The sequence below is a fragment of the Camelus bactrianus genome, chromosome 26, assembly GCF_048773025.1.
Source record: "Camelus bactrianus isolate YW-2024 breed Bactrian camel chromosome 26, ASM4877302v1, whole genome shotgun sequence".
NCBI lineage: Eukaryota > Metazoa > Chordata > Mammalia > Artiodactyla > Camelidae > Camelus > Camelus bactrianus.
In genome coordinates this window covers 28,237,382-28,260,760 of record NC_133564.1, presented here as the reverse complement: position 1 = coordinate 28,260,760, position 23,379 = coordinate 28,237,382, and the positions used below count along the sequence as shown (strand labels likewise).

Genomic DNA, 23,379 nt, shown 5'->3' with positions numbered 1-23,379 from the left:
TGCCACACTGAGAGATTAAACTGTTTGCCTATGTTAAACGGCTTTCGTTTATACACACATTCATAGGGTGTTTACCAATTAATATACTAAAGGAATCACAAATCATGTGTAAATCACCAGTTCCTAGACACTGTTTAAAGCTCATCTTTCATGCAGTGTCGGCGTTTAGCTTTGTTTACTAGGAGAAGTGGAATAATGATGGCTCACAGAGAGTGCTTTAGGGTGAAGGATGGTGAGGGACAGGAGAAGAGTGGATCTGGGTGGCGGGCTGCTAGGACAGTGTTTGTATCTGCTAAGCTGTTGACTCACTTGCATTTTGAGTGGGGAAAACAGCCCTCTCCGGATGGACCTGAGCCCTGTTTCATAGAATCATTTCATTTGGGGGATGGTAAAGGACCTAGGAGTCATCAGCCCACCACTGTGCGGATGAGGACACAGAAGGGCGTGGCATGGGGGTGAAGGGACATGGCCAAAGCCACACTGACTTAGGACTGAGCTGGGACCGGGACCTCCTGTCCTGTTAGTGGTGGTGGTCCCGGGGACGTAGAGGGGGCAGTCAGTGGGAGGAACAGGTGTTCCCTGGGATAGGTTCCCCAAGCCCGGAGCGTCTAAGGAGTAATGCCGGCATGAAAGTTGCTGCGACTGTATTCACAGACTCTGGAGAGAGCTCTAGGAATGCAGGGCCTTGAGGTGGTGGAGTGGTCACAACAGGGGCTTGTGCTGTCTTCCTCTTACTGCTGTTGCACAAACTTACTGGCCTAAAACAACACACATTTGTAATGTTACAGTTCTGTAGGGAGAAGTCTTTCGGGGCTAAAACAAGGGTGTCAGCAGGGCTGGGTTCCTTGGTTCCTTCCTGGGGTGCTGGAGGAGAATCCATCTCTGGCCTCCTCCAGCTGCTGGAGGCTGTCTGTATTCCTTGGCTGGAGGCCCCTTCTTCCATCAGTGAGCCAGCCGTGTACCGTCCTCCAGAGTCTGAATCTGAGCCTGGTGCTCCTGCCTTTCTCTTGCAAGGACCCCTCTGTGGGTCCGCCCACAGACCCAGGGTAGTCTCTCCCTCTCCAGGCCCTTAGCCTCGGTCCCACCTGCAAAGCCCCTTGGCCAAGGAAGGCCCATGTATTCACAGGCTCCGGGGACTAGGAGTGGACATCTCGGGGGCGCCATTCTTCTGTCTACCACTGGGGCTTTCACGGCTTGTTCGCTTTAAAGTTGGAACCTAGCGGCCCCTCTGCTGCTGCCTCCCGACCCACCCACTGCTGTCTGTCTCCCAGACAGCACACAGTCGGACTGAGGTGCTGGCTGACCTTTGGGTTATCTTCACGCTTCAGCCACAGAAGTTCACATGCAGAGTGAAGCTCTCTATCTGCATGTAACTTGATGGGGTCCTGGGAAGTTATTATGGTTTGTCTTCAAGACTGTAACCAAGGAAGTGAAGAGGTTGATCATCCACGTGTTCAAAGGGCTTGTCTTAGCACAGAGGGCAGCCTCAGTGTGGGCTGGTGTCTTCTCCCCGCATTTTTATTAGGCTGTAACTAACTGAAGTGGAAAGGATGATATATATTAAATATCTTAATAGGACAGGTTATTTCAACTTCCAGCATGGGTAATAAGAGAGATGGCACATACAAATAAAAGTAATTATAGTATGTGCTGTTCCTTTACAATGTGCAATCACATTGCACATGAACCAGTGGCTTTCTTATTGAATTACGGTGTCCCTTCCATTCGGATCTATTAACCACATTCACAAACCACTGTTACCTTGTCAATGGCATCTTTAAGTAAAGATGCCTCTGGACCACTCTAATCACTTTGCATTGTGAGCTCACATGGGCTTCAAATGTCCTTTGATTAAAAATGACGGCAATTTTTCTTTATGTGTGTTTGTGGACCAAGGGGGTGTGAGGTGGAAGGAAGAGCATGGTAGGGGGAAATTCTTTCCAAAAAGAGCAGATCATAAAATGTCTACTCCCTCCCTCCTCTTTTCTCTTCCCTCTTTCTTTCACTATTTTTCCCTTCCCCTCCTTATTTTTTGGGGGTAATGGCATTATATTCTAACCTAAATGACTCTGTGAAGAAACCATTGTGATTTTACTGCAGAAAAGAGCACAATCTTCAGCTAAAGGTGCATTAACCCTTCTAGGCCATTAAGGTACCATTTGATAAATTGCCCCTTTTATTACACTGCGTGACACTGGTAGCCTGAAAGAATTAATGCGTTTCCCAAATGGCAGCAATTTACTCCCCTCTCACTAGCACGAGGAGCACCTTTGTCACTTCAGAGAGCCTCTCCTCCTCAGTGGTTCCCGATGCCTGTTACACAGTTAATTAATACCATATCTCCTCAAAGGGAGAGCTATACACAGTCAATTTGATTCTTCCAATAAAAATTTCTAACACTCAGAGCAACAGACCAAATTCAAATCCACGACTGACCACTGAACAGAAATAGGGACAGGGTTAAAACGTTCGTTGATATCCATCACTATCCAGCAAGGAAAGCCTGGAGCAGTAGACAGGGACAAAGCTTGTTCAGGGTGACCAAAGCACCTGGCCCAGCCTGACTGTTCATGATCTTCTAACCTAAACACCAGCTCACCCAGAGTCCACTGCCTGGATCCACAGGATAGGCCTCTACAGTATAAATCACGTGCTGGAATGTTACAAGAAACAGAGGTAGACTCAAAGAAACAGATAACAGGGTATTTGCTGTATCTTCAGAAAGATCTTGATTTTAGAGTGAACAGTTAATGTTTGCTATCACAGCATTCAATGTTCTTCTGAGTCTAAGAATCTGTTACCAGTGAAAAGGGAAGAACCCAGTATCACTGAGACAGAGCTCAAGCAAATTCCATGGACTTCAGAGACACTGTCGTCTTTGTAATTTAAAAAAAAAACAGACAGACAAAAGAAAAAAATAAAATATAGCATGTAGTTTGCACAGGACTTCTTATATGTAAAGTCACTTTATTGCCTTCATGTAAATCCTGGAATGCAGTTAGTAATATACAAAAGCTACAGATGATAAAGTGGAGGCTGAGAGAAAGAAAATGACTAGCTCAGAGCCACGCAGGCTGGACGCGGCAAGCGGCACCGGAACTCAGGCCTTCTAGATGCCTGGGCTGTCCTCACTGTATACTGTGTCATCTCATTTCTGATAATTCTTCATTTCTCGTGCAATGCCAACAACCAAATCTGTACTGCTTTCCTGACAAGTTACATCTGTCATCAGCTCACTGCAGGATTGGCAGATTCTTACCTCACAAGGAAGGGAAAGAAAACAAAGGGAGGCAGAAGATTCCATTGTGCATGAGGCATGCAAACATGCTCTGTGCCCAATATGACGACACCGCTGTTAAGTAGCATTGCTGTCACCTGCTCTGGCCAAAGCGCAACATGAGACTTCAATTCAGCAGTTGTCTTTTTTCTTGAATATACACATTATTTTCATCTTTTATTATTTTAATCAACTTTCTTCCCATCCCTTTTCTTGTAAGTGAAAGAGCTATGTTTATGCCCCAGAAAAAAAAAAAATCCAGAGTTGCTCCCAGAGTAACTATTATCACAAACTCTCGGGTGACCTTCAGCTGGAAAATCTCTCTCTACTAATTAACCATCAGTTCCCAAGCCAGAATCATGGAAATTATCTTCAACTCCTTCATCTTTTTCATCCCACATTAACACTCACACACACACACACACACACACACACACACACGATCTTGCCAATGTCTTCCCCAAGTCTCTCTCTAAATTCCCTACTGACAGCAACGTGGAGATCAGAGAAAGGATTTAAAACATTCACATTTAGAGACAAGGGCACTCAAAAGCAGAGTGACTATAATTTTATTGTCCAAATTGAAACACGTTTGTGTGTGAAAAGGGGGACCATTAATAACTGTGCTAGGCAAAACAAAGCGTTTTTTTCCCTGTGCTCAGAAGGATGCTGGTATGATGAAGACTTGAACGTGCGACAGGGGCAGTGGAGATGAGGCAGAAGATAATATATTTCAAGTGTAAATATGACTGGGTCTCCTGAATCTAAAGCCTCATCAATCCCTTACCCATCAGGTACACTGCAGTTTCCCTGAGACAGCAAACAATACATGGTCTAGTCTTTGTTTTCAGCCTCATTCCTTATCACTCTTCCTTTCACATTTTATTCTGACTTGCTTAGTTCCAAAATATGTGATGTGATTTACACCTTTGTGCCTTTGCACATTCTATTCCCTTTGAGTGGAATATCTTTTTACTGTCTTTCAGTTTTTAAGTCAGTTGTCATTTCCTCTCTGAAACCTCCCCTGAGCCTTTACATAGGGTTCATCCCTCCACTTCTGGCTAACATTTGTCTGTCTATATCACCACATACATCACACTGCAGTAGCATTTGTTTGAGTAACTGAATTTGCTTTCAGGATTTCATCCATGATGGTATTAAGTTATTCCCATTTTCCTAGTAGCAATGATTGTGTTTAGTAGAACTGTCCATGGTAGCAGGGTCTCTTGAAGACATTTCATTTTGATTCTGTGACTTTTCAGTAACATCTAGTTATTCAAATAGTTTGTTTTCAGGACTGATTTTTGTTCATTTAAAAATCTAAATCTTACATCTGATTCAGAATCTTACCCCCACCCCATGCACGTGGATGCATCTGTGTGCACACATTCATGCATACTTGCATGAACACACACAAGCTTCCAGATGCTGGATCTGGAGCAGACAACCTGCCCCCCTCATGCACCCCCTCTTCCCTGAGTTTGTCTGTGGCGTCGGGATAGAAAGGGAGAAAGAAAACACCTTCTCCTTACTTAACTACTTGTGGCAAGGGGATGGTACTTTTTCTTGGATGGCTTCAAGGTTTCTTAGGATAGTCCTGAATGGATGCAGTATATATAGGGGATGACTCCACAAGGCCTCACTGACAGGGTGCAGGTGACTGGATTGCAAACAGCTGTCCCTATGCGTCTATTGTTCCTTATGGGCTTCAGGTACGCCTGCTCCCAGCTAGCAGCATCTTGACCTGCTCTCTGAGCCTCTGTACCTCACACTGAAGTGGCCCCTGGCAAACTTGTTTTCAATCTGTGGCTCTCAACTTCTGGCCAAGGTTCATCTTCTCTACCTCTTGGGAATATGGGGACCTGGAAATTATGGAAGACCTTTGTTGCCCCTTTCTCCTTGGAAAGCATGTCCTCTCTTCTCAAAGCTTTGTATTTTGTGTTCCCTGTTCCCTGGTAGCATTGAACAAGTCAGTGAACACTGAGAAAGACAGGTATCAATATCCACTTCCTGCAGATGACCCACATTTTGTAACTAATTCTCCTGGGGCCACTTGCTTTGGCGAGCACAGGGATGGCCATTTTTGATGCCTTTGCTCCTTCAAAGTGTGACTTGTTCTTTCTTCACATCCTAGTCTTATATCAATAGGGATGATGCATGATGTGTGCATGGAAGGGGGAGCAGCAGTGCCCGTTCTGATGAAATGATGCTTCTCAGCAGGTTCTGCAGGGTGGCAGGAAAACTAGCTTTGCTGTTTTAACTGGCAAATCTCTGAAATTAGAATGTTGGGTATTTAGTTCATCTGTCTGTCCGTCTTTCTCTCTCCCTATCAGTTCTGTCCATTTCAGGAAGATAGAAAAGTCCACTGTGCCCCCAAACACCATCCTGCTACATATATAGAACCTCTTTCCTCCAACCAACATGTACACCAGAAAAAACCTTACATATATGGGGCCCTATTTTTCTTGGTCCGATACTAAATACATTTGGCAGTTAGTCATTGACTGAACTGAGCTCATAATATCAATTGTGAAAAATACTCTGAAAGACTTCACAACTCTTTCAGTGAGAAGGTGCAGTGACTTTTTTTTTTTTGCCGGAGCTGCTGGGGGATGACTTGAGATGAAACCTAGCAGGTAAGTTCTTCAAGCTGGAGAAGACAAATAGAGATGCAAATCAACTTTGGCCAGGTTCTCTCCCTGCAGCGATCTTCTGACCCGTCATCTGGTGTCAGGCTAGAGCCAAAGGCAGGGGCTCTTATTTTGAGCTCAAGAGGCAAGATTTCTGTCTGGGACCGCTACGCTAATTGCAGTAGCCTGATGACAAGGGGTTCTTAGCTTCTGTGAAATCAGAGCGCCTGAAAGCCCCAGGAAAAGTGTATGCAGTTTCATATTTTGCTGTGATGAGTGGTTTTAGAATGGCCTCAAACGTCTGCTTTGACATAGAGTAGTTTACTAGAAACAGGTTCATTTCATTAAAATTCCATTTATACAATAGAATGGCCATTTGTATCCATGTTTTCTTTCTAGTCTTCTAGAAAGGAGGTCCTCCCAAACAGCCTAAGGACATTTCTGAGAGCCTGTATCCTCCATTAGGCATGGTACATGAGCAAGTGTGTGTTTATAAGTCTGTTTTTGTGTGTGCTGTTCTTGCTACCATGGGGGAGAAGCCCCAGGAAGCCACTCCACACGAGAAGCTTACACTGCAGGGCTGAGTTGTGAGCCTGTTACTGGAAAAGAAATTCTGTCTACTCCCTTCCATTTCAGAGCTATTACTTCTGTCTTCGGATTCTTGTATTTGGTCTCATTTCTCACTTGGCTAATGTTTCATAACACCGCCATGCGTACTTTCCCAATCTTTGCCCCAGTGTGTGTCCCCTGGGAAGACCATGCCATCTGATCAAAAACAGTGGTTGAAATAGCCCATCTGGGTTGAACCCAACTTCTAAAATGTGTCCTTTCTGTAAAGTCTTCAATAAGATTACTGATAGTTCCAATTCTAGTGTAAGCATTGGTCAGGAATATCCATATGGCAGTGTAATTGGAAAAAGAAATGAATGTTTGCATTTGGTTTCATTTTATTGCTTCTTAGAAGAAAGCTCCATATAATACTGTTCTGGTCCAGTTCTCTGCTAACTAGGGGGTAGGGAGGGTGCAGAGAGCTGGGAGACAGGTACTAGGAAGACAGTGCTACATCTACATTTTTTAAATTGGACTGTTATTTTATTCTATTTATATACTTACTGAAGTATAGTCAGTTTACAGTGTGTCAATTTCTGGTGTACAGCTTAATGCTTCAGTCATACATAGATTTGTTTTCATATTTTTTACCATAAGTTACTACAAGATATTGAATATAGTTTATATCATTTTCTTATTGTGGTTATGTGGAGTAGGTCTCTGAAAGAAGACAACTGATTTTTTTATCCTCTTGTTAAACACTTAAAAGAAATTTAACCATTTTGAGCTTTAGTTTTTTTTTTAATTGAAATATAGTTGATTTACAATGTTTTGTTAATGTCTGGTGTACCACATACTGATTTAGTTATACATACAAATATCCCTTTTCATAGTCTTTTTCATTATAGGCTATTACGAGGTATTGAATATAGTTCCCTGGGAGGAGAAACTGGCTCTTTATTTTATATATAGTAGTTAGCATCTGCAAATCTCAAGTCCCAGTTTATCCCTCCACCCCTCCCTTTCCCCTCTGGTCACCATAAGTTTGTTCTCTATATCTGTGAGTCTGTTTCTGTTTTGTAAATAAGTTCATTTGTCTCATTTTTTTTTTTAGATTCTGCATATAAGTGATGGTATTTTTCTTTCTCTTTCTGGCTTCACTTAGAATGACATTCTCCAGGTCCATCCATGTTGCTGCAAATGGCATTATTTTATTATTTTTATGGCTGAGTAGTATTCCATTGCATAAATATACCACAACATCTTTATTCAGTCATCTGTCAATGGACATTTAAGCTGTTTCCATGTCTTGGCTATTGGAAATGGTGCTGCTATGAACACTGGGGTGCATGTATCTTTTCGAATTAGGGTTCCCTCTATATATATGCCTAGGAGTGGGATTGCTGGATCATATGGTGAGTCTATTTTTAGCTTTTTGAGGAATCTCCATACTATTTTCCATAATGGCTCCACCCTACCAACAGTGTAGGAAGGTTCCGCTTTTCTCCATATCCTTCCCAGCATTTATCATTGTGGACTTTTAACGATGGCCATTCTGACTGGTGTGAGGTGATACCTCATTATACATAGTTTTTATCTATGATAATCTTCTGATAATCAGTGATATTGAGCATTTTTCCATGTGCCTATCGGCCATTTGTATGTCTTCACTGGAGAAATGTTTAACACCTTAATTTAATAAAGTTATCAAAACCTGTTTAGAAAGGACAAAAAATGTCCTGCCTCTCAAAAGATCCTAAAGAAATGTTAAAAGGAAAAGACCCCAAAATCTTTCAAAGTCTGGGGAAGGAGACAGGCATCCTGAGAACGGCTACTGCTGGCTTCCTGCTCTACAAGGCCTGCAGCCAAGGAGGCCACGTTTGGCACTGAGCCAACTGCTTAAATACCCTTAATCCAGGGGAAGCCCAAGGGCTTGTCACCAGCAGATAGTGCTGACAGCCCCAAGTTTATGCCATTGCCTTCCTGTAAGGCTTCTCTAGTTCCTGTCCCTGTGATGTCATGAAGCATCCTCTATTTTGTGAATGGAGCAGTGCATGAACCCTAACTCTTCCTTCTGTCTGCAGAAGGCTTGGGGTAGAGTTGGAAGGAAGCTGCTTAAGACAATAGCCTAGCATCAGAGTGACCTCAAAATGGAGAAGATGCCTGGATTTGATACATGCACCCCATGTTCATAGCAGCACTATTTACAGTAGCCAAGACATGGAAGCAATCCAAATGTCTATCAACAGATGAATAAAGAAGCAATGGAATATTTACTCAGCCATTTAAAAAGAATGAAATAATGCCATTTGCAGCAACATGGATGGACTTAAATACTATCATACTAAGTGAAGTCAGTCAGAAAGAGAAAGACATCTTATGTATGAAATCTAAAAAATTTTACAAATTTACAAAACAGAAACAGACTCCAGACCTAGAAGACAAACTTATGGTTTAAAGGGAAGTGGGGAGGGATAAATTTGCAGTATGGGATTAATAGATACACACTACTATATACAAAATATATAAGCAACAAGGATTTACTATGTAGCATAGGCAACTATATTTAGTATCTTAAAATAACCTGTAATGGAAAAGAATCTGAAAAAGAATATATATATAAACTGAACCACTTTGCTATATATCTGAAACTTACAAAACATTTTAAATCAACTATACTTCAGTAATAAATAAAAATTTTAAAAATGCCTGGATTTACCCATTTTTAAAGACTCCTCTTTCGTGTGCCACCCCTGATACCATATAGACACTGGAAAATGGAACCTGGAGTTGGAAATCATTGAATCACAGCCCTTTCTTTGATTTCTACTGATCTTTTAGAGTCAGCTCAAGTGACCTCTCCTAGAAGCCACCCTCCTCACTACCCACTGTAAATCTACCCTTAGAATAGATTCAGGGCTTCCTCTACTTTTCCATTGCTTTCTGTGAAATCCTCTGTTGCAGGGTACTTCCATATTGAATTACAAAGTTATTACTGTCTTCCCAAAATCTGGGCCCCTCTGTGTCATGGTGTTTCCATTGTTATGTATAAGCCCTGTCTCACCAGACTCAAGAATAATATGCCTAATTATGACAAAGTGGGGACTGTGACACAAATACATTATTAGTCAGAAACTTTTGGTGCCTAATCCTGCTACAACCTAAGACAAACCTACTTAACTTGGTCTTAATTTTCAAATCTATAAAAGTAGGATAATTACATTATTTACCATCTAAGATTAATATAAGGATGAAAAGATATACTGTAGGCAGAATAGTTAATCAAATATAAAAGTATCAATTGGGTTTTCTTCTTTTATCATCTTTGAAACCCTTGTCTCACTGTATACCATGCAGTGCCACTATGTCCCTATAACGTAGGTACCTACTATTATTTTTCAGATGAGGACAGAGTCAAAGAGTTTCATTAACTTAAGTATGAACCCAGGGCTCAGATGCCTGAGCCCACACCCTCATCCACTGAGTGCAAATGTCTCCTAAGATTGAGCACTGGAATGAGACCTGTTCCCAGGCTTTCTTCTTTCAACTGTAATGTAACAGCAGCAACTTTACCCCTACAGACTTCTACGAAATGTTCAACTTGATCCTGCCTTCCCGCCTTGCCTGATTCTCGGTGCTTTTATGGATCAACCAGAGGATGCTGCTTTACAGGGGCCAAGTGTTGGAACGCAGCATCAGAGAGCTGTTTCCTTAAGGCCTCCCACACCAAGGAGCGGTGGCATCTTTAGTCCTTGGGCACTGCAACTGGAGGCAGATATCCTGAAGTCAAATCCCAGCTCAGCCAGTAAGTCACACACCCTTGAAAAGCAAACTTGCTTCTTGGAATCTTCACCTTTTAGATTTTTTTTCCCCTCTTCTCTAAAACTGGTATAAACCCCTCTTCTTTTGAACATCACTGGGGAATTTAAATGAAATGCATGTGAAAGCACTTTGCGAGTTATATGAAAACAGAGGTAAGTAATTATTACATTTCCAAGGCTGCAACCCTTCTAGTGAACCATTTGATAATATGTATATATGTACCAAAAGGTAATAGTTATTAATTTCTTCAGCATTGTAACCAACCAAAGGTCCAGACTGCTAGAGGAGGTTAGAAAGGATTCATTAACATAGCTGTTCAAGTCTGAAAGTGTAGACAGAGCATGGACATCGAGGAAGTGAAGTGACATTTCACTTTAGTGGAAAGTACAGTGTCCTCTTGGAGGCTTCCCAGGAAATAAAGTAGGATGTCCCAAGAGAGACAGGGCACGTTTAATTCAGACAATAACCAACCTCACTTAAAACTTACCAAAATATTAAATATATCCATCTGAGACTATTTGAATACAGGAGGTTGTTTTGAGTCTGTGGTACAGAATTTAGATCAATAATACCAGTTACAGTTTCCCCCAATCATCACCCCACTACACCGGGGATGTAGCTGGGAAAGGAGCAATAGAAATGTATTGACAGAAAAAAATTCACCAGACTTTAACCACGGCAGGAAGGTGCTGTTGGGCAGATCTCACTGTCGTTCTCTGGATAGAGAGGTGATGGAGAGCTGGAAAAGCCAATTCTCACACGTGTGACGGGTCTAGAGGCAAAGACAGAAGAACCTCTCCAGTGCTGGTCCAGCTCTATGAACTCTGAGGAGATATTGAGCTTGTGCTCAGAATAAGGTCTAAGATGAAAATGGGTTTTCAAGTGACCTTACAAATAAAAGATGACACCAAATAGCCCTTATCAGCAGTCTTCTGATTAATCACAGGATTAGAAGCAGGACTCAGATCCAAGCAGCCTCATAGCAGGGATAAAATTCACCTGAGCTTGACAAAAGTAGCTGGAAGGCATTTGCTATTTTTAGTGTTTCTGTAAGTATAGAGTTTGGAGAGTTTGGACCTCCTCAAAACGGCGTGAGAATAGCCACAGAAGCCACGTGGGCTGCAGCTCAGTGGCCAGACATTTCCTTGAGAGACAGGAACATCTGGGAAGGTTTCAGTAACATGGAAAAATAGAGAGGAACACACACACCTGAGTATTGGATGAACTGTTCTTGTTTCCCTCCACCTTCCTAGGCAGCAGCAGTAAACCAGCACCTTAGATGTGGATGGATAAACCAAACTGATTAACGTGGAACTTAAAAAACTTAGCAGAGGGTGACTACATGAGGCCAAACCTGTTTTTCAAAGTCTGTGTGGGCTCTGGTGAATTTTTGTGTATTTCTTCTTTCACAACTGCATGCTTTCCCAAGCGATATTTCCCCCATTTTTGAGCCATTTTTCTAAGTCTCTGTATGTTTGATGCCTTAGAACACATTCTAGCTCTGCCCTCCTATGAAGCTTCTAGTAAGAGATAAGCATTGAGATGAGTTGTGTATTAGGTGCCTCTGAAAATGTGAACTAGCCCCTAGCTTGGTTCTCACCTAATGGGGGTGGAAGACCCTGGGATGGGTTTGAGAGAAAGAAGCTGAATCTGTAGGCTCAGTGGACTGAGGACCACACAGGGAGCAGGACACAGTGGGGAGGGTTTGTAGAAGGCCATGAATTTCAGGCAAGGTTGACTGGATTCTGCCTCAAACTTGATTTAAGGATGATGAATTTAAGAGGAAATGGGTAACTGAACATAAACTCAATTTGAAACAGGTACAGTTTCTTACACAAATCAACCAAAGAGAAAAAACGAGATGACTTATCATCCAGAGACCTTCAATTGTAGGTCTGCTTAATTGAGATTTTGAATAAGACCTCTGTGTGCCTTGGTTTTCCCCTATCAGCCAAGTGGAGATGTTGAAACACTACTAGTATGTTTCCAGGGGAAAGATCCAGGTCTATGGGACGGAGGGAATGTATTATGAGCACCCGCCTTACCCACAAACCCTCTACGAGCCTCAAAGCCAGCCAGCTAGCGGAGCCTTTCTTACCTTTTCCTCAGGTCCTGTGGAGCAGAAAGTTAAAACCACTGGGTACCAACAAATCCTCTTCCAGAGATAGCTATCAAAATCTGCTCGAACCATCTGTTTCTCTGACTGTTTTTCCTTTCACTGTGGGTTTTTTTTTTTTTTTTTTTGCTAACAAAATCTATTCTAAAATAACCAAGATGTTATGACTGAAAATGCCAGAGGTATAGATCCAGTTTATGAGAGAAATTGCTTTCTCAAGAGGAGTTCGGTTTATCTCGTGTGGAGGAAGGCAACATTTCCACAAATACAGTCGCGCTGGGAAAATAACCAACTACTTTCATTAAAAGAGTATGCGACAAGATTTGTATTTGTTCCCGTAATTGAATTTAATGCTGCTGAAATTTGTCAGACCTGAAAGCTACTGAAGCGTAGACTTTTTTTCTTTGAGAAAAATTGCTTAAGCAATTGTCTCTCGGCCTTCCAGCAGGTCTGCTGTTGATGGTAAAAGGTCACAGGTCAGTCCTCTCTGCATCGGCATAATGCGTAGCACCATGGAGTGCCTCTGGGGATGATCTTTTTTTTCTTTTGAGAGGAAGGCCCTGGGAGGCAGTCAGTGTTTGTGGAGAGGCCTTGACTGACTTGCCAACCACTCTACTGGTTTACATTTGGTGTCTAGATGTTGGTGACCTGGATTAGTACCTACAGATGGACAGCCAGAAGTTTTACAATTGGTTTTTTCCTCTGTACAATCAAGTAGCTTACTCTCTCACCTACACACCTCCATGTCACGTTATCTTAATAACTTAGTTTTTTTTTTGCACAAGTTCCCTTTCATATTTAAGATGTCATTAACATGCCATCCTTCTCTATCTCTTACCTGGGTTCACCTTGGTTGATGGACATGTAAATCTCCCAAGAATTCTCCTCTGGGATGGCGCCATGGGGGATGAGTAAACTCACTCCTAAAACAGAAAAAGCCAAGAGGTTAGTGGTGGATTCCCCCATCATCTTGAAGCCCCTCGGTTGAGCACCTTACAAATGCTCTCAAAGAGAGAAGGTCTCAGAGCAGTTTATGAACTCCCAGGCCTGGCAAAGATTATATATAAAGTCCAAAATGATGACAAAGAACACACTGTTTCCTAAAGTGACATAAAGAAGGGCATATTATTCAATTGTGTACTCAAATGAGATTTTTATTTAAAGTCTTCCCAGCATTTTTAAATTCTCTTGTAAGATGGGGTGTCTGAGACCAGGCACTATCAAACATACCTGGGCACATAAGCATCTCTCAGCCTATCAGTTAACCGGCTCTAAAAGTTAAATGTGTATTTCTCTATTGTGTCTCGATCCATTCATTTCCTGAAAAGGTATCTGGGATAACGGGTGAGCCCTCTAACATGTTGCCGGAGCCTGCTATATGTAATTACCTTCCAAATGGTGCACCTTGAAGTCAGTTTAGGGAGGTGACCAGAGGAATGGTATATTTTGTCAAGAGAATAGGAGAAGGAAAAAGCACGAATAAGCTTAGGAACTTATATGTTATTGTATAGCCACTCTTTGGCCCTATATTTGTAAACAGAAGGTAGAAAAGGTTAAGGTTAAAGGTGACTTAACCATATTTCTATCAACGTCAAGTTGCAAAAAAAACCGCAGTAACCTTACTTCAGTAAAACCATATAACCAAGGCAAGGAGGGCACAGGAAGTCACCTGGCACTGCATCTGAGAATTCCCCTCTTTCCTCCTGAATGCTGTGAAGTAAACATTTCACTTTGGCCAAGAGCAAAGAGTCCAGAGAGGGCAGAGATTCTTTCACGAACCTTCTTGTTTATCAAAAGAAATGAAATAGAGACCCAGTAAGATCTCTACAAAATACAATTTCGGGGGACCCTCCCTTTCTTTGAATAATACAGGGTTCACTTTTTTTTTCTCCTTTCCTTCTGGCTAACGGAATCACACAAAAAGCTTTCAGGTTGCTGATAATTTAAATCTAGAGCTGGCAGGCTTACCGGTCCCCTTCTACGTGCCTGTTTGCGGCTACAGAGTCAAAGAATGCAGAACAAGTGAGTCGGAGACAGCGGAGTAGAGACTCCCAGCTCGCCCTCTTTCACAAATACACCAAGAATTACATCTACAAACCCAACAGATCGCACAGAACACCTACTGAACTCTGGAAAAGTGTCTCTTAGAGGCTTCAAAATACAGGAGGATTGTCACAAAATCCGGTAAGAAAAAAAAGGAAAAAGAAGACGGGTGCAGGACTGGTCCTGCAAGGAGGGGCAGCAGAGGAAGAAAGGCACCCTCACACCAGGGTGCCCCCTCTCCAGCCGGGAGGCCAGTGGGGACAAAAGTGGAGCTTCCGAAGCTTGGAGGAGAAAGTGGCAACCACTTGGCAGACAGAACTAAGGGAAACTGACACCGACTGTCCCTGTGACCCCCGGCCCTAGATGCAAGCCAGCAGGGATGAGCCCCGACTGGCTGCTGGAGATGGGTGAGGAGCCCAGGCAGCCTCAGGGGACTGGAGGACGGTGTGAGCTCTGGCTGGGGCGGTGTGTGGGACAAAACAGCCTTGGACCCCCCCCATAAAAAAGCACCACTGTTGGGGTGTGTGTCGGGGAGGGGGGAGGGACACACTGTAGCCATACCATTGTTGTGTTCTTGCGGGAAGAGCGGTGGGGCTTGGTCATAGCCATCACTGCTGCATGGAGCAGGTGCTGGGAACTGAATCCATATCCAGCGCCCTGCAACTTCACAGGCCAGACTGAGATTTGATTATAGCCCCAGGCAGAGAGGATGGATTTGCGCTCTCTGGACCCTGGCCTCTGGGACGTACAGGCGGTGAGCAGAGTTCTGGCCCACTCGGCAGTGGTGGGTATTTACAACAGGCGGCATACCATACAACACACAGAGGCAGGGCTGGGGTCTGTGCCCCTAGCTGTGGCGCACCCCAGGTTCAGGTTCTGCTGTCTCCACCAGAGAAGGTGGCCGACATTCCCACAGCTAAGGCAGGGACAAAGGCAGTGTCAACAAAGAGTACTTTGTAAGGCCGCATAACAAGTGACAGACCACCACCGAGGACACTTCCCAGCTGAAGCACTCCAAACCTGCCTACCACACACCACAGCTCAGAAACGGGTCTAGAAGCTTCTATTCCAGCATCAGGGGAGCAGCCCCAGCCCCAGTCAAGGCCATGACAACTACAGAACAGAAAAGGAGGCCCCGCTCAACACCAACCACACCCTCAGTCAAAGGGACAACAGCCAACTCATGGAAGATGTGGCAACCACACATAGTAACAGCCATCGCAACAAAACTATTAGACGCACCCAGTCTACACAGGAGCACTCCCACTTTAAATAGAAGCAGCCCTTCAAGACCACAGTAGATAACTGATGCTCCTAAATCCACAGAGCCAGAGAAATACAAGTAAACTGAAGAAGCAGACCTATTCCCAATTAAAAGAACAAGAGAAATCCCCTGAAAGAATGATCAGTGAAATAAACCTCAATAGTCTACGAGATCATGACTTCAAAAAGGGGGTGATCAAAGCACTGGAGGAACTAAAAGAGACTATGAATAGAAACAGAATACTATAAAAAGGAAACTGAAACTATCAAGAAGAGCCAATTAAAAACAAAACTCAATGGCTGAGATAAGAGCTGAGCTAAAGGCAGTCAAAAGCAGACTAGATAATGCAGAGGAACAAATCAGTGACTTAGAAGACCAATGCAAATAAAAACCAATGAAAGCAATATAAGGGACCTAGGGGAGAATATAAAGCATGCCAACCTATGGCACAATAGGGGTCCCCAAAGGAGGAGGAAGAGAAAAGGGGATGGAAAAGGTAGTTGAGGAAATCATGACTGAAAACTTTCCAAACCTAAAGAAGGAAACAGATACAGTACAAGAGGCACAGAGAGTCCCCAACAAGAATCTAAACAGACCCACACCAAGACGTGTTATAACTAAGATGGCCAAAGTTAAAGACAAAGTATTCTGAAGGCAGCAAGAGAAAAACAAAGTTATTTACAAAGGAACCCCCAAAAGGCTTTCAGCTGAGTTCTCACAAACACTGTGGGCCAGAAGGGAGTGGCAAGATACATTCAAAGTCCTGAATGAAAAAAAGCTGCAGCCTAGGATACTCTATTTGGCAAGACTATCCTTTAGAAGGAGAGAGAATTTCACAGACAAGCAAAAACAAAGAATTCATCAATACTAAAGCTATACTAAAAGAAATATTGAAAGGTCTGCTCTAAATAGAAAAGGAACAGGAAGCTAGAGAAATGAGAAAACCATAATTGGAAATACAATAACTACAATGAGTTGCAAGAGAATAACATGATGTAAAAAAATAAATAAAAATAATATCAAAATCATAAAACAAACAACAGTTTCTTCTGTAGAGCACAGGGAACTATATTCAGTATCTTGCAGTAACTTATGGTGAAAAAATATGAAAATGAATATATGTATATGTATGACTGAAGCAGTGCACTGTACACCAGAAATTAACACAACATTGTAAACTGACTATACTTCAATAAAAGTACATTAAAAAGAATCAACTAATGCCAAGACTCACTGCAAACACGTTATGTGTGATTCACATTTTTGAACGTCATTCAGCCGCATGCTACTTATTATCAGTATCTTTCACTAGCTCTGAGAATGAGGCCCATTTCTATCTTGCTTACAGGTTTCCCCCAAGGGTATTCATTTAGCTTCTGGACCTTAACGTCAATAGTAGAACTATAGTTGCCATACTTAGCAGCCTCTGATGGGGCTCCTCCTTTAACTCTCCATTCCTCCTTAAATGGAGTTATCACATCAAGTGGCCTCCGTTACATCCTTCTCTTGTGAGCAGCAAAAGTTACAATACACACAATATTCAGCTGTGTGGATGTCAACCTGAATACGTATCTCTCTTAGCTTGGCGTTGCACTTTCTTGCCTCTCTCTTAGACTACCCAGAGACCCTGTTCTTTTGATATAGAGGCACCCAAGGCCATCATTAAGAAATGATGCTATCTTAGGCAATTAACCCCAAAGAATAGTTTTATAGTGCTCCCATTTTTCCTTTCTCCAAGTATAATTCACATGCAATAAAATGGACCCCATGTAAGTGGGCAAATGAATGAGTTTTTGACAAATGTATCCTCTCCTGTTACTACCATCACCATCGAGATATAGAACGTGTCCACTACCTCAAAGGTCCCTTGTGCCCTTTAGATGTCAGTTCTTCAATTGCTAGCCCAAATGATCATTTATCTGCTTTCTGACATGTTGATTCATTTCTCTTTTCTAAACTTTCAAATACATAAAATCATACAGTGTGTTTGAAAAAAAAATAGCTTATTACATGGGTAATATGTAGCCCAGTAGCTGGTACAAAGTAAGCACTCAAAAAATAAATCAGAAATGAATGGACAGGATTCAAAATTCTGAGTTAAAAAAAAAAAAATGCCAGGCTTTGAGACCTGCTGTCTTTGGTAGATCATTAGGGCCTGACAGTCAACTCCCAGATCAAATCAGAAGAAATCTGCATGTGGACTTTTGATAAAGAGCTGTTGGTAGAGCAAATCACATCCCATGCCTTTCAAGTCAGCTTAATTCCTTGTGTTTAGATTGAAACATTATTCAGAAGACTCCTAAATTCAGCCTGAATCTACAGGATCATTGGACCTTTAAATGACTTCATCTTTCCTTTTATCAGAAATGCTAGATTATCCTTCAAACATACTTCCTTCCATCTCCTGACCCAAACATATAAATTATATGTGAAAACTAAATACAGTCAAACATAGAGGCAAAGGTCATGAGACCTGGTGGTGTTGGTGGCAAGTTACCTTTTATGAAGAATGAATGGCTCTGTGGGAAATCTTTACGTCTGTGGTCCCCTAAAGAAGTATCCATTTTCAACCTGTCATTCACCAGTTATCCCTGATTAAAGAAAAATATACTCTCCCCCAAACTCCAGTTGCTACCTTGACAGCCTTTTATTTGCTATGATAGCTGAACTACCTGAGATTTTTGGCTCCTATTTTGCCTAATAAATGATTTCCAGAGTGTGGGGACCACCCCCAAACTTTTTCACAAATCATTGCCAGGCACTCTACAACAATTTGGGATGGATGGCATTCAAACAATTGAATTTCTGTGCCTTGTTCCCTTATTCTTTAGCGCCGCAGGGCATATTTTACATTTATGTTTTGCAAATAACAGAGCATATGTTTCAATTACCCACACTTAGTTTTCCTCCAATGTATCCCCAGTCAACAGCTTCAATCTTGTCTATGGTTTCTTGTCTGGAGCTCTGAAAATGCCCCTTCACAGAGGAACTGACTGGGAATCATAGACAAGGCTATCAGAACTGAGTTTTCAACCCAAAAGCTTCTCAGGTCAGAAGGGAAGGAAGAGAAACTGTTTCATCATGATTTCAACTCACTTTCCTTGATGGACATCAGACAAACATAGTCAATAGGTGGGTCAGGGTTGGCACTTCCTCCACACATGTGTAAACATGTACACACACGAGGAGGAGGGGAAGAGAGGAGTGTGGGCCAACCTAGTCAACCAGTAACTACTGAGAGCCACCTAAGTGCTAAGCACTGGGTAAGAAAGTGGAGGTAAGACCTAAACAAGCAATTCTCCAGTGAAGACATACAAGTGGCCAACAGGCACATGAAATAAATGCTCAATATTGCTAATTATCAGAGAAATGCAAATCAAAACTACAACGAGGTATCATTTCACACCAGTCAGAATATCCATCATTCAAAAGTCCACAAACAATAAATGCTGGAGAGGGCGTGGAGAAAAGGGAACTCTCACACACTGTTGGTGGAAAGGTAGTTTGGTGCAGCCATTATGGAAAACAGTATGGAGATTCCTCAAAAGACTAAAAATAGACTTACCATATGATCCAGCAATCCCACTCCTGGGCATATATCCAGAGGGAAACTTAAAAGACACAACAGGCACCCCAATGTTCATAGCAGCACTATTTACAATAGCCAAGGCATGGAAACAACCTAAATGTCCATTGACAGATGACTGGATAAACAAGTTGTGATATATTTATGCAATGGAATACTACTAAGCCATAAAAATAATAAAATAATGCCATTTGCAGCAACATGGCTAGACCTGAAGAATGTCATTCTAAGTGAAGTAAGCCAGAAAGAGAAAAATACTATATGGTATCACTTATATGTGGAATCTTAAAAAAAAACAAAACTCATTTACAAAACAGAAGCAAACTCATAGAAAACAAACTTATGGTCACCAGGGGAGGAAGGGATAAATTGGGGAGTTCGAGATTTGCAGATATTCACTAGTATATATAAAACAGCTAAACAAGTTTCTACTGCATAGCACAGGGGACTATATTCAGTATCTTGTAGTAACTTATGGTTAAGAAGAATATGAAAACGAATATATGTATGTTCTTGTATGACTGAAGTATTGTGCTGTAAACCAGAAATTGCCACAACATTGTTAACTGACTATACTTCAATAAAAGTAAAATAAAAAAAAAAGAACGTGGAGATAAAGTAAATGTCTAAAAACTCAACACACAACTTCATAGGATTCTGCTATATATATAATACACTCTTCTCTTTGAAAGGGGGGGGTTTGCATCTTTTCTCTTTTTCCAGATCCCACACTTCCAATTTACAGATTCTTACAAGACAGGTACTTGGTGAATATGGCTGCCTGCTCATTCCACATCGAACTCCAACCTGCCCATTCTCACCTGGGAGGCTGTCATCACACACTGACACTCAGAAAGATTTAAATGAAGATTCTTGCCACATCCTAAATCACTGCCCAAGGAAGATTTAGAGAAATTTAGAACACAAAATCATTTCTGGGGCTGCATTTGAGGGCTATTTGCCCGGAATGAAGTTTTGAAGGAAGCGATTGGTGTAGGAAAATAAGACAACATTCATCGACTTGAAACAAGCTGCAGGCGCAAGTCCACTAAGTTACTGAGACGGTCAGCTAGCGGAACAGTAGTGTCAGACTAGTTCTATGCCAGAACTCACTGTATAAGATAAAATGTGTGCCATGGAGAGGGGGGTTACCTCTGCCCTAGAGAGAAATCTGCCCAGGCCCTGCTGGTCCCGACTCGATGCTGTCTAGGTCTTTACTAACACTTGCAGATCTGGTGTGTGCCTTTTCCTCCCAGCTGACAGTGGTGACTCAGAGCATTACCTAAATCTCATTGCTCAGAAATCGGAGGAGAGATTGCTCTTTTACCCCACCCGGTGAGATGGCAACTCTGAAGACCATTCACAGGAACAGTGTCATTTTCAAAGCCATCTGGGTTGTACACCTTAAGAATCCTTGTCAAAACATCAAGAAACTCTCTTGCAAACCAAAAAGAAGGAAACACTCTTGAGATCTATATAGCCATGGGACTGAAGTTTGAATTCAAAAGAGCAATTCCATAATGAACACTCACTGCTCTTCGTAAAGAACATTACAGCAAGGTTGATAGACACTGACAGTTCCTTAGGTCAGTTACTGAAGATGCTTGACTCTGAGTGTCATTTCACTAAATTATCTACTAATGTATAAACCATGCTTCGCTATTAACTGTTTGTCAGTCATGTCAAAGAATGATTTCAGTGCTTCCTGATCATGTTCTAGGAAATATACTTCAAGGGGGCTTAAACTCTGGGGAACACTCAAACCTTCTGAGCCAATATGGCTGTCAGTGCTAACAGGGCATCCAAAGGAGTGCTGGACCTGTGCTGAGATGAAAACGGCAAAATCCAGTCTCAGTGCTGATTCTGGCTGGCTGTGTAAATCAAGCCGACTCAGGGAGCCTGACAAGGGGATGGTAGACTCTTAAAAATGAATCTCACGGGACATAATTATGTGAAGATAATACAATCAAACAACAGCTAGAAAACACACAAACGCACACTTACCACCCACCTGTATTTGGCATGACTAAGCGTCCTCCTAAGTGGCCAAAGACACCAGTGGTCCGCAGTTCCGTCCTTGTAGGAAGTGATGACAGATTCTGGATGTAGGGTGTTTTGTTTCTGGGATGCACTGCAGTGAAGCCGCGGTTGTTTCCATGGGGAAAAGTCCCGGAATGATTCTTGCCATGGTACTCAGCTCTCTCAGACACTCCCAGGGAAACCATGAATGAGCTCTGAACTTTCACTTTGATGTCTGACAGAGGGTTAAAGAGTGAGGACTCCGTCATGAGCTCCTTGTCCAGGGGGTCCTGGAGACAGATGGGCCCACTGTACGTTCGGCTCACAGTGAGGTCAGGTTGCAGGGAGGAATTCAGGAGCAGGGAGTTACCTGCTGAAAGAAGGCGGACCTGTCACTCAGAAACTGGGATGCACCATCACAGCGGCTCCCTGACATCTGTGCTCACTGGCTGAACAACAGCACTGCCTGCGGGCTGCTCGGGTCAGGGCTGGCCCTTCAGACCCACCCCGGGCATGGAGAGCTCCTCTCCTGGGCTGAGTGACCAGAGCCTTGGACTCGGGAGCTCTGTTTTTAGTCAATTCTCTGAACATCACTGACCAAAATAATTCACGTTCCAGAGTCCCTTACACGATATCTTTCCAAAACAAGTCACTCCACCAGACAACGAACTCAGGTATTATTGTTTATGGGATTACTTTAACTGGCAAAAAGAGAAGCTTCAAAATGAAAAAAAAGAAAGAAAAGAAAGATGTTTTGTAAGCCAGTTCGGAGCGAAAATAACATCTGTTCATTTTAAACGGCAGGAGATGACACAGTGCGGTGACGAGGCAGGGCTGCTCATAACCGAGGCTGCGCTGGTGCCAGCACATCTCCCGTGGGATTCTGGGCAGTTTCTAGAGCTGGGGGAGGAAATGATGTGTCCTCAGAGCACAAAAGGTCAGGGGACTTCACGAATCGCTCCATGTCTCAGTAGCCAATTTGCTCTAACAATGTATACATGACTCTGAGATGGAAAGGAGGTACCACACGAGGGTGGTGAGACTCAGCTCCTACAAGGGGAACAGCTTAGAATGGCCTCCTTTCTAACTCAAATGGGAAAAAAAAACCCAAACCTTACACCAACAGGAGAAATTGGACTTTCTCATCTGTTGAGGCTTACCAATTTTCTTCTCTGCCAAATATTAAAAAGAAATGCTGTGATATTTTCTCGTGATGAAGTCATCTCATTTATTAGTAAGTAACAGAATAACCCTCAGTCCCAAGCAGCCCACCCTTATCAGTCCGTCAACGTGACATCTCAGATTGAAGCCCAAACCACATTAAACAATTTTCCTTCCGGGCCTGACAAAAATGTTTAAAGTAAGGTATTTTTGAAAATGTGACAATTCTAGGCCATACTGTATTAGCTTCTATTGTTTTTCCATTTTCATAAATGGTAACAACGCCAGCAGGAAATCGATAACCCTGACTTTTCCCAACTCTTTGTTCTGATGCTCTAAGAATCCAAAATCATAGAGGAGGAGGTTCAAAATGAGATGAAAGAGCCCTATAGATCTAAAGGCACCTGGATGGTACGTTGTTTTTTTTCATGTTTGAGGCTCTTGGGCCAAGACACAGACACAATTAAGGAGTCTGCTTTTTAATAGAACTGCATCGAATGTTACAGGTACCAGCCTTACTCTGGTTTACGGTTGGCCCAGGTAAGAAGCAAGAACCTTCATCTCACATCTGAAAAGAGCTTAGAACAGGAGTTTCCACTGACAAAGGAAACAGCAGACCCCAGACTCTTATGTCTCTTCTCTCAACCACTTACCTTCTGAAGTTTAATTTTGTAAGTTGAAGTACAGTTGATTTACAATGTTGTGTTAGTCTCTGGTACCCAGCATCGTCAATCAGTTTTATATATATATATATATATAAAATTTTTCATTACTGGTTATTACAAGCTATTGAATATAGTTCCCTGTGCTATACAGGAGGACCTTGTAGTTTAACTTCTGGTTACTCTTAAAAGAGCCTCCTTTTTTTTTTTTTGTACAAAGCACAGCAGTTCATTCTTTACATTTAATGAC

The 23,379-nt window shown here is 42.4% G+C and overlaps 1 protein-coding gene across 10 annotated transcripts in view; it reads right to left on the bottom strand.

Moving 5' to 3' along the window:
* Positions 1–23,379, bottom strand: part of UNC5D (unc-5 netrin receptor D) — a 494,882-nt gene that overhangs the window by 50,312 nt on the left and 421,191 nt on the right. For 6 of the 10 annotated variants that reach the window (XM_074353354.1, XM_074353356.1, XM_074353358.1 and 3 more), the window contains 2 exons: positions 21,299–21,679; positions 13,233–13,317 (listed from right to left, as the gene is read on the bottom strand). In XM_074353354.1, coding sequence (XP_074209455.1) covers positions 13,233–13,317; positions 21,299–21,679 — 466 coding nt within the window. The remainder of the gene's footprint in view (positions 1–13,232; positions 13,318–21,298; positions 21,680–23,379) is intronic. The other 4 variants (XM_074353355.1, XM_074353357.1, XM_074353359.1 and 1 more) reach the window with 1 other exon arrangement.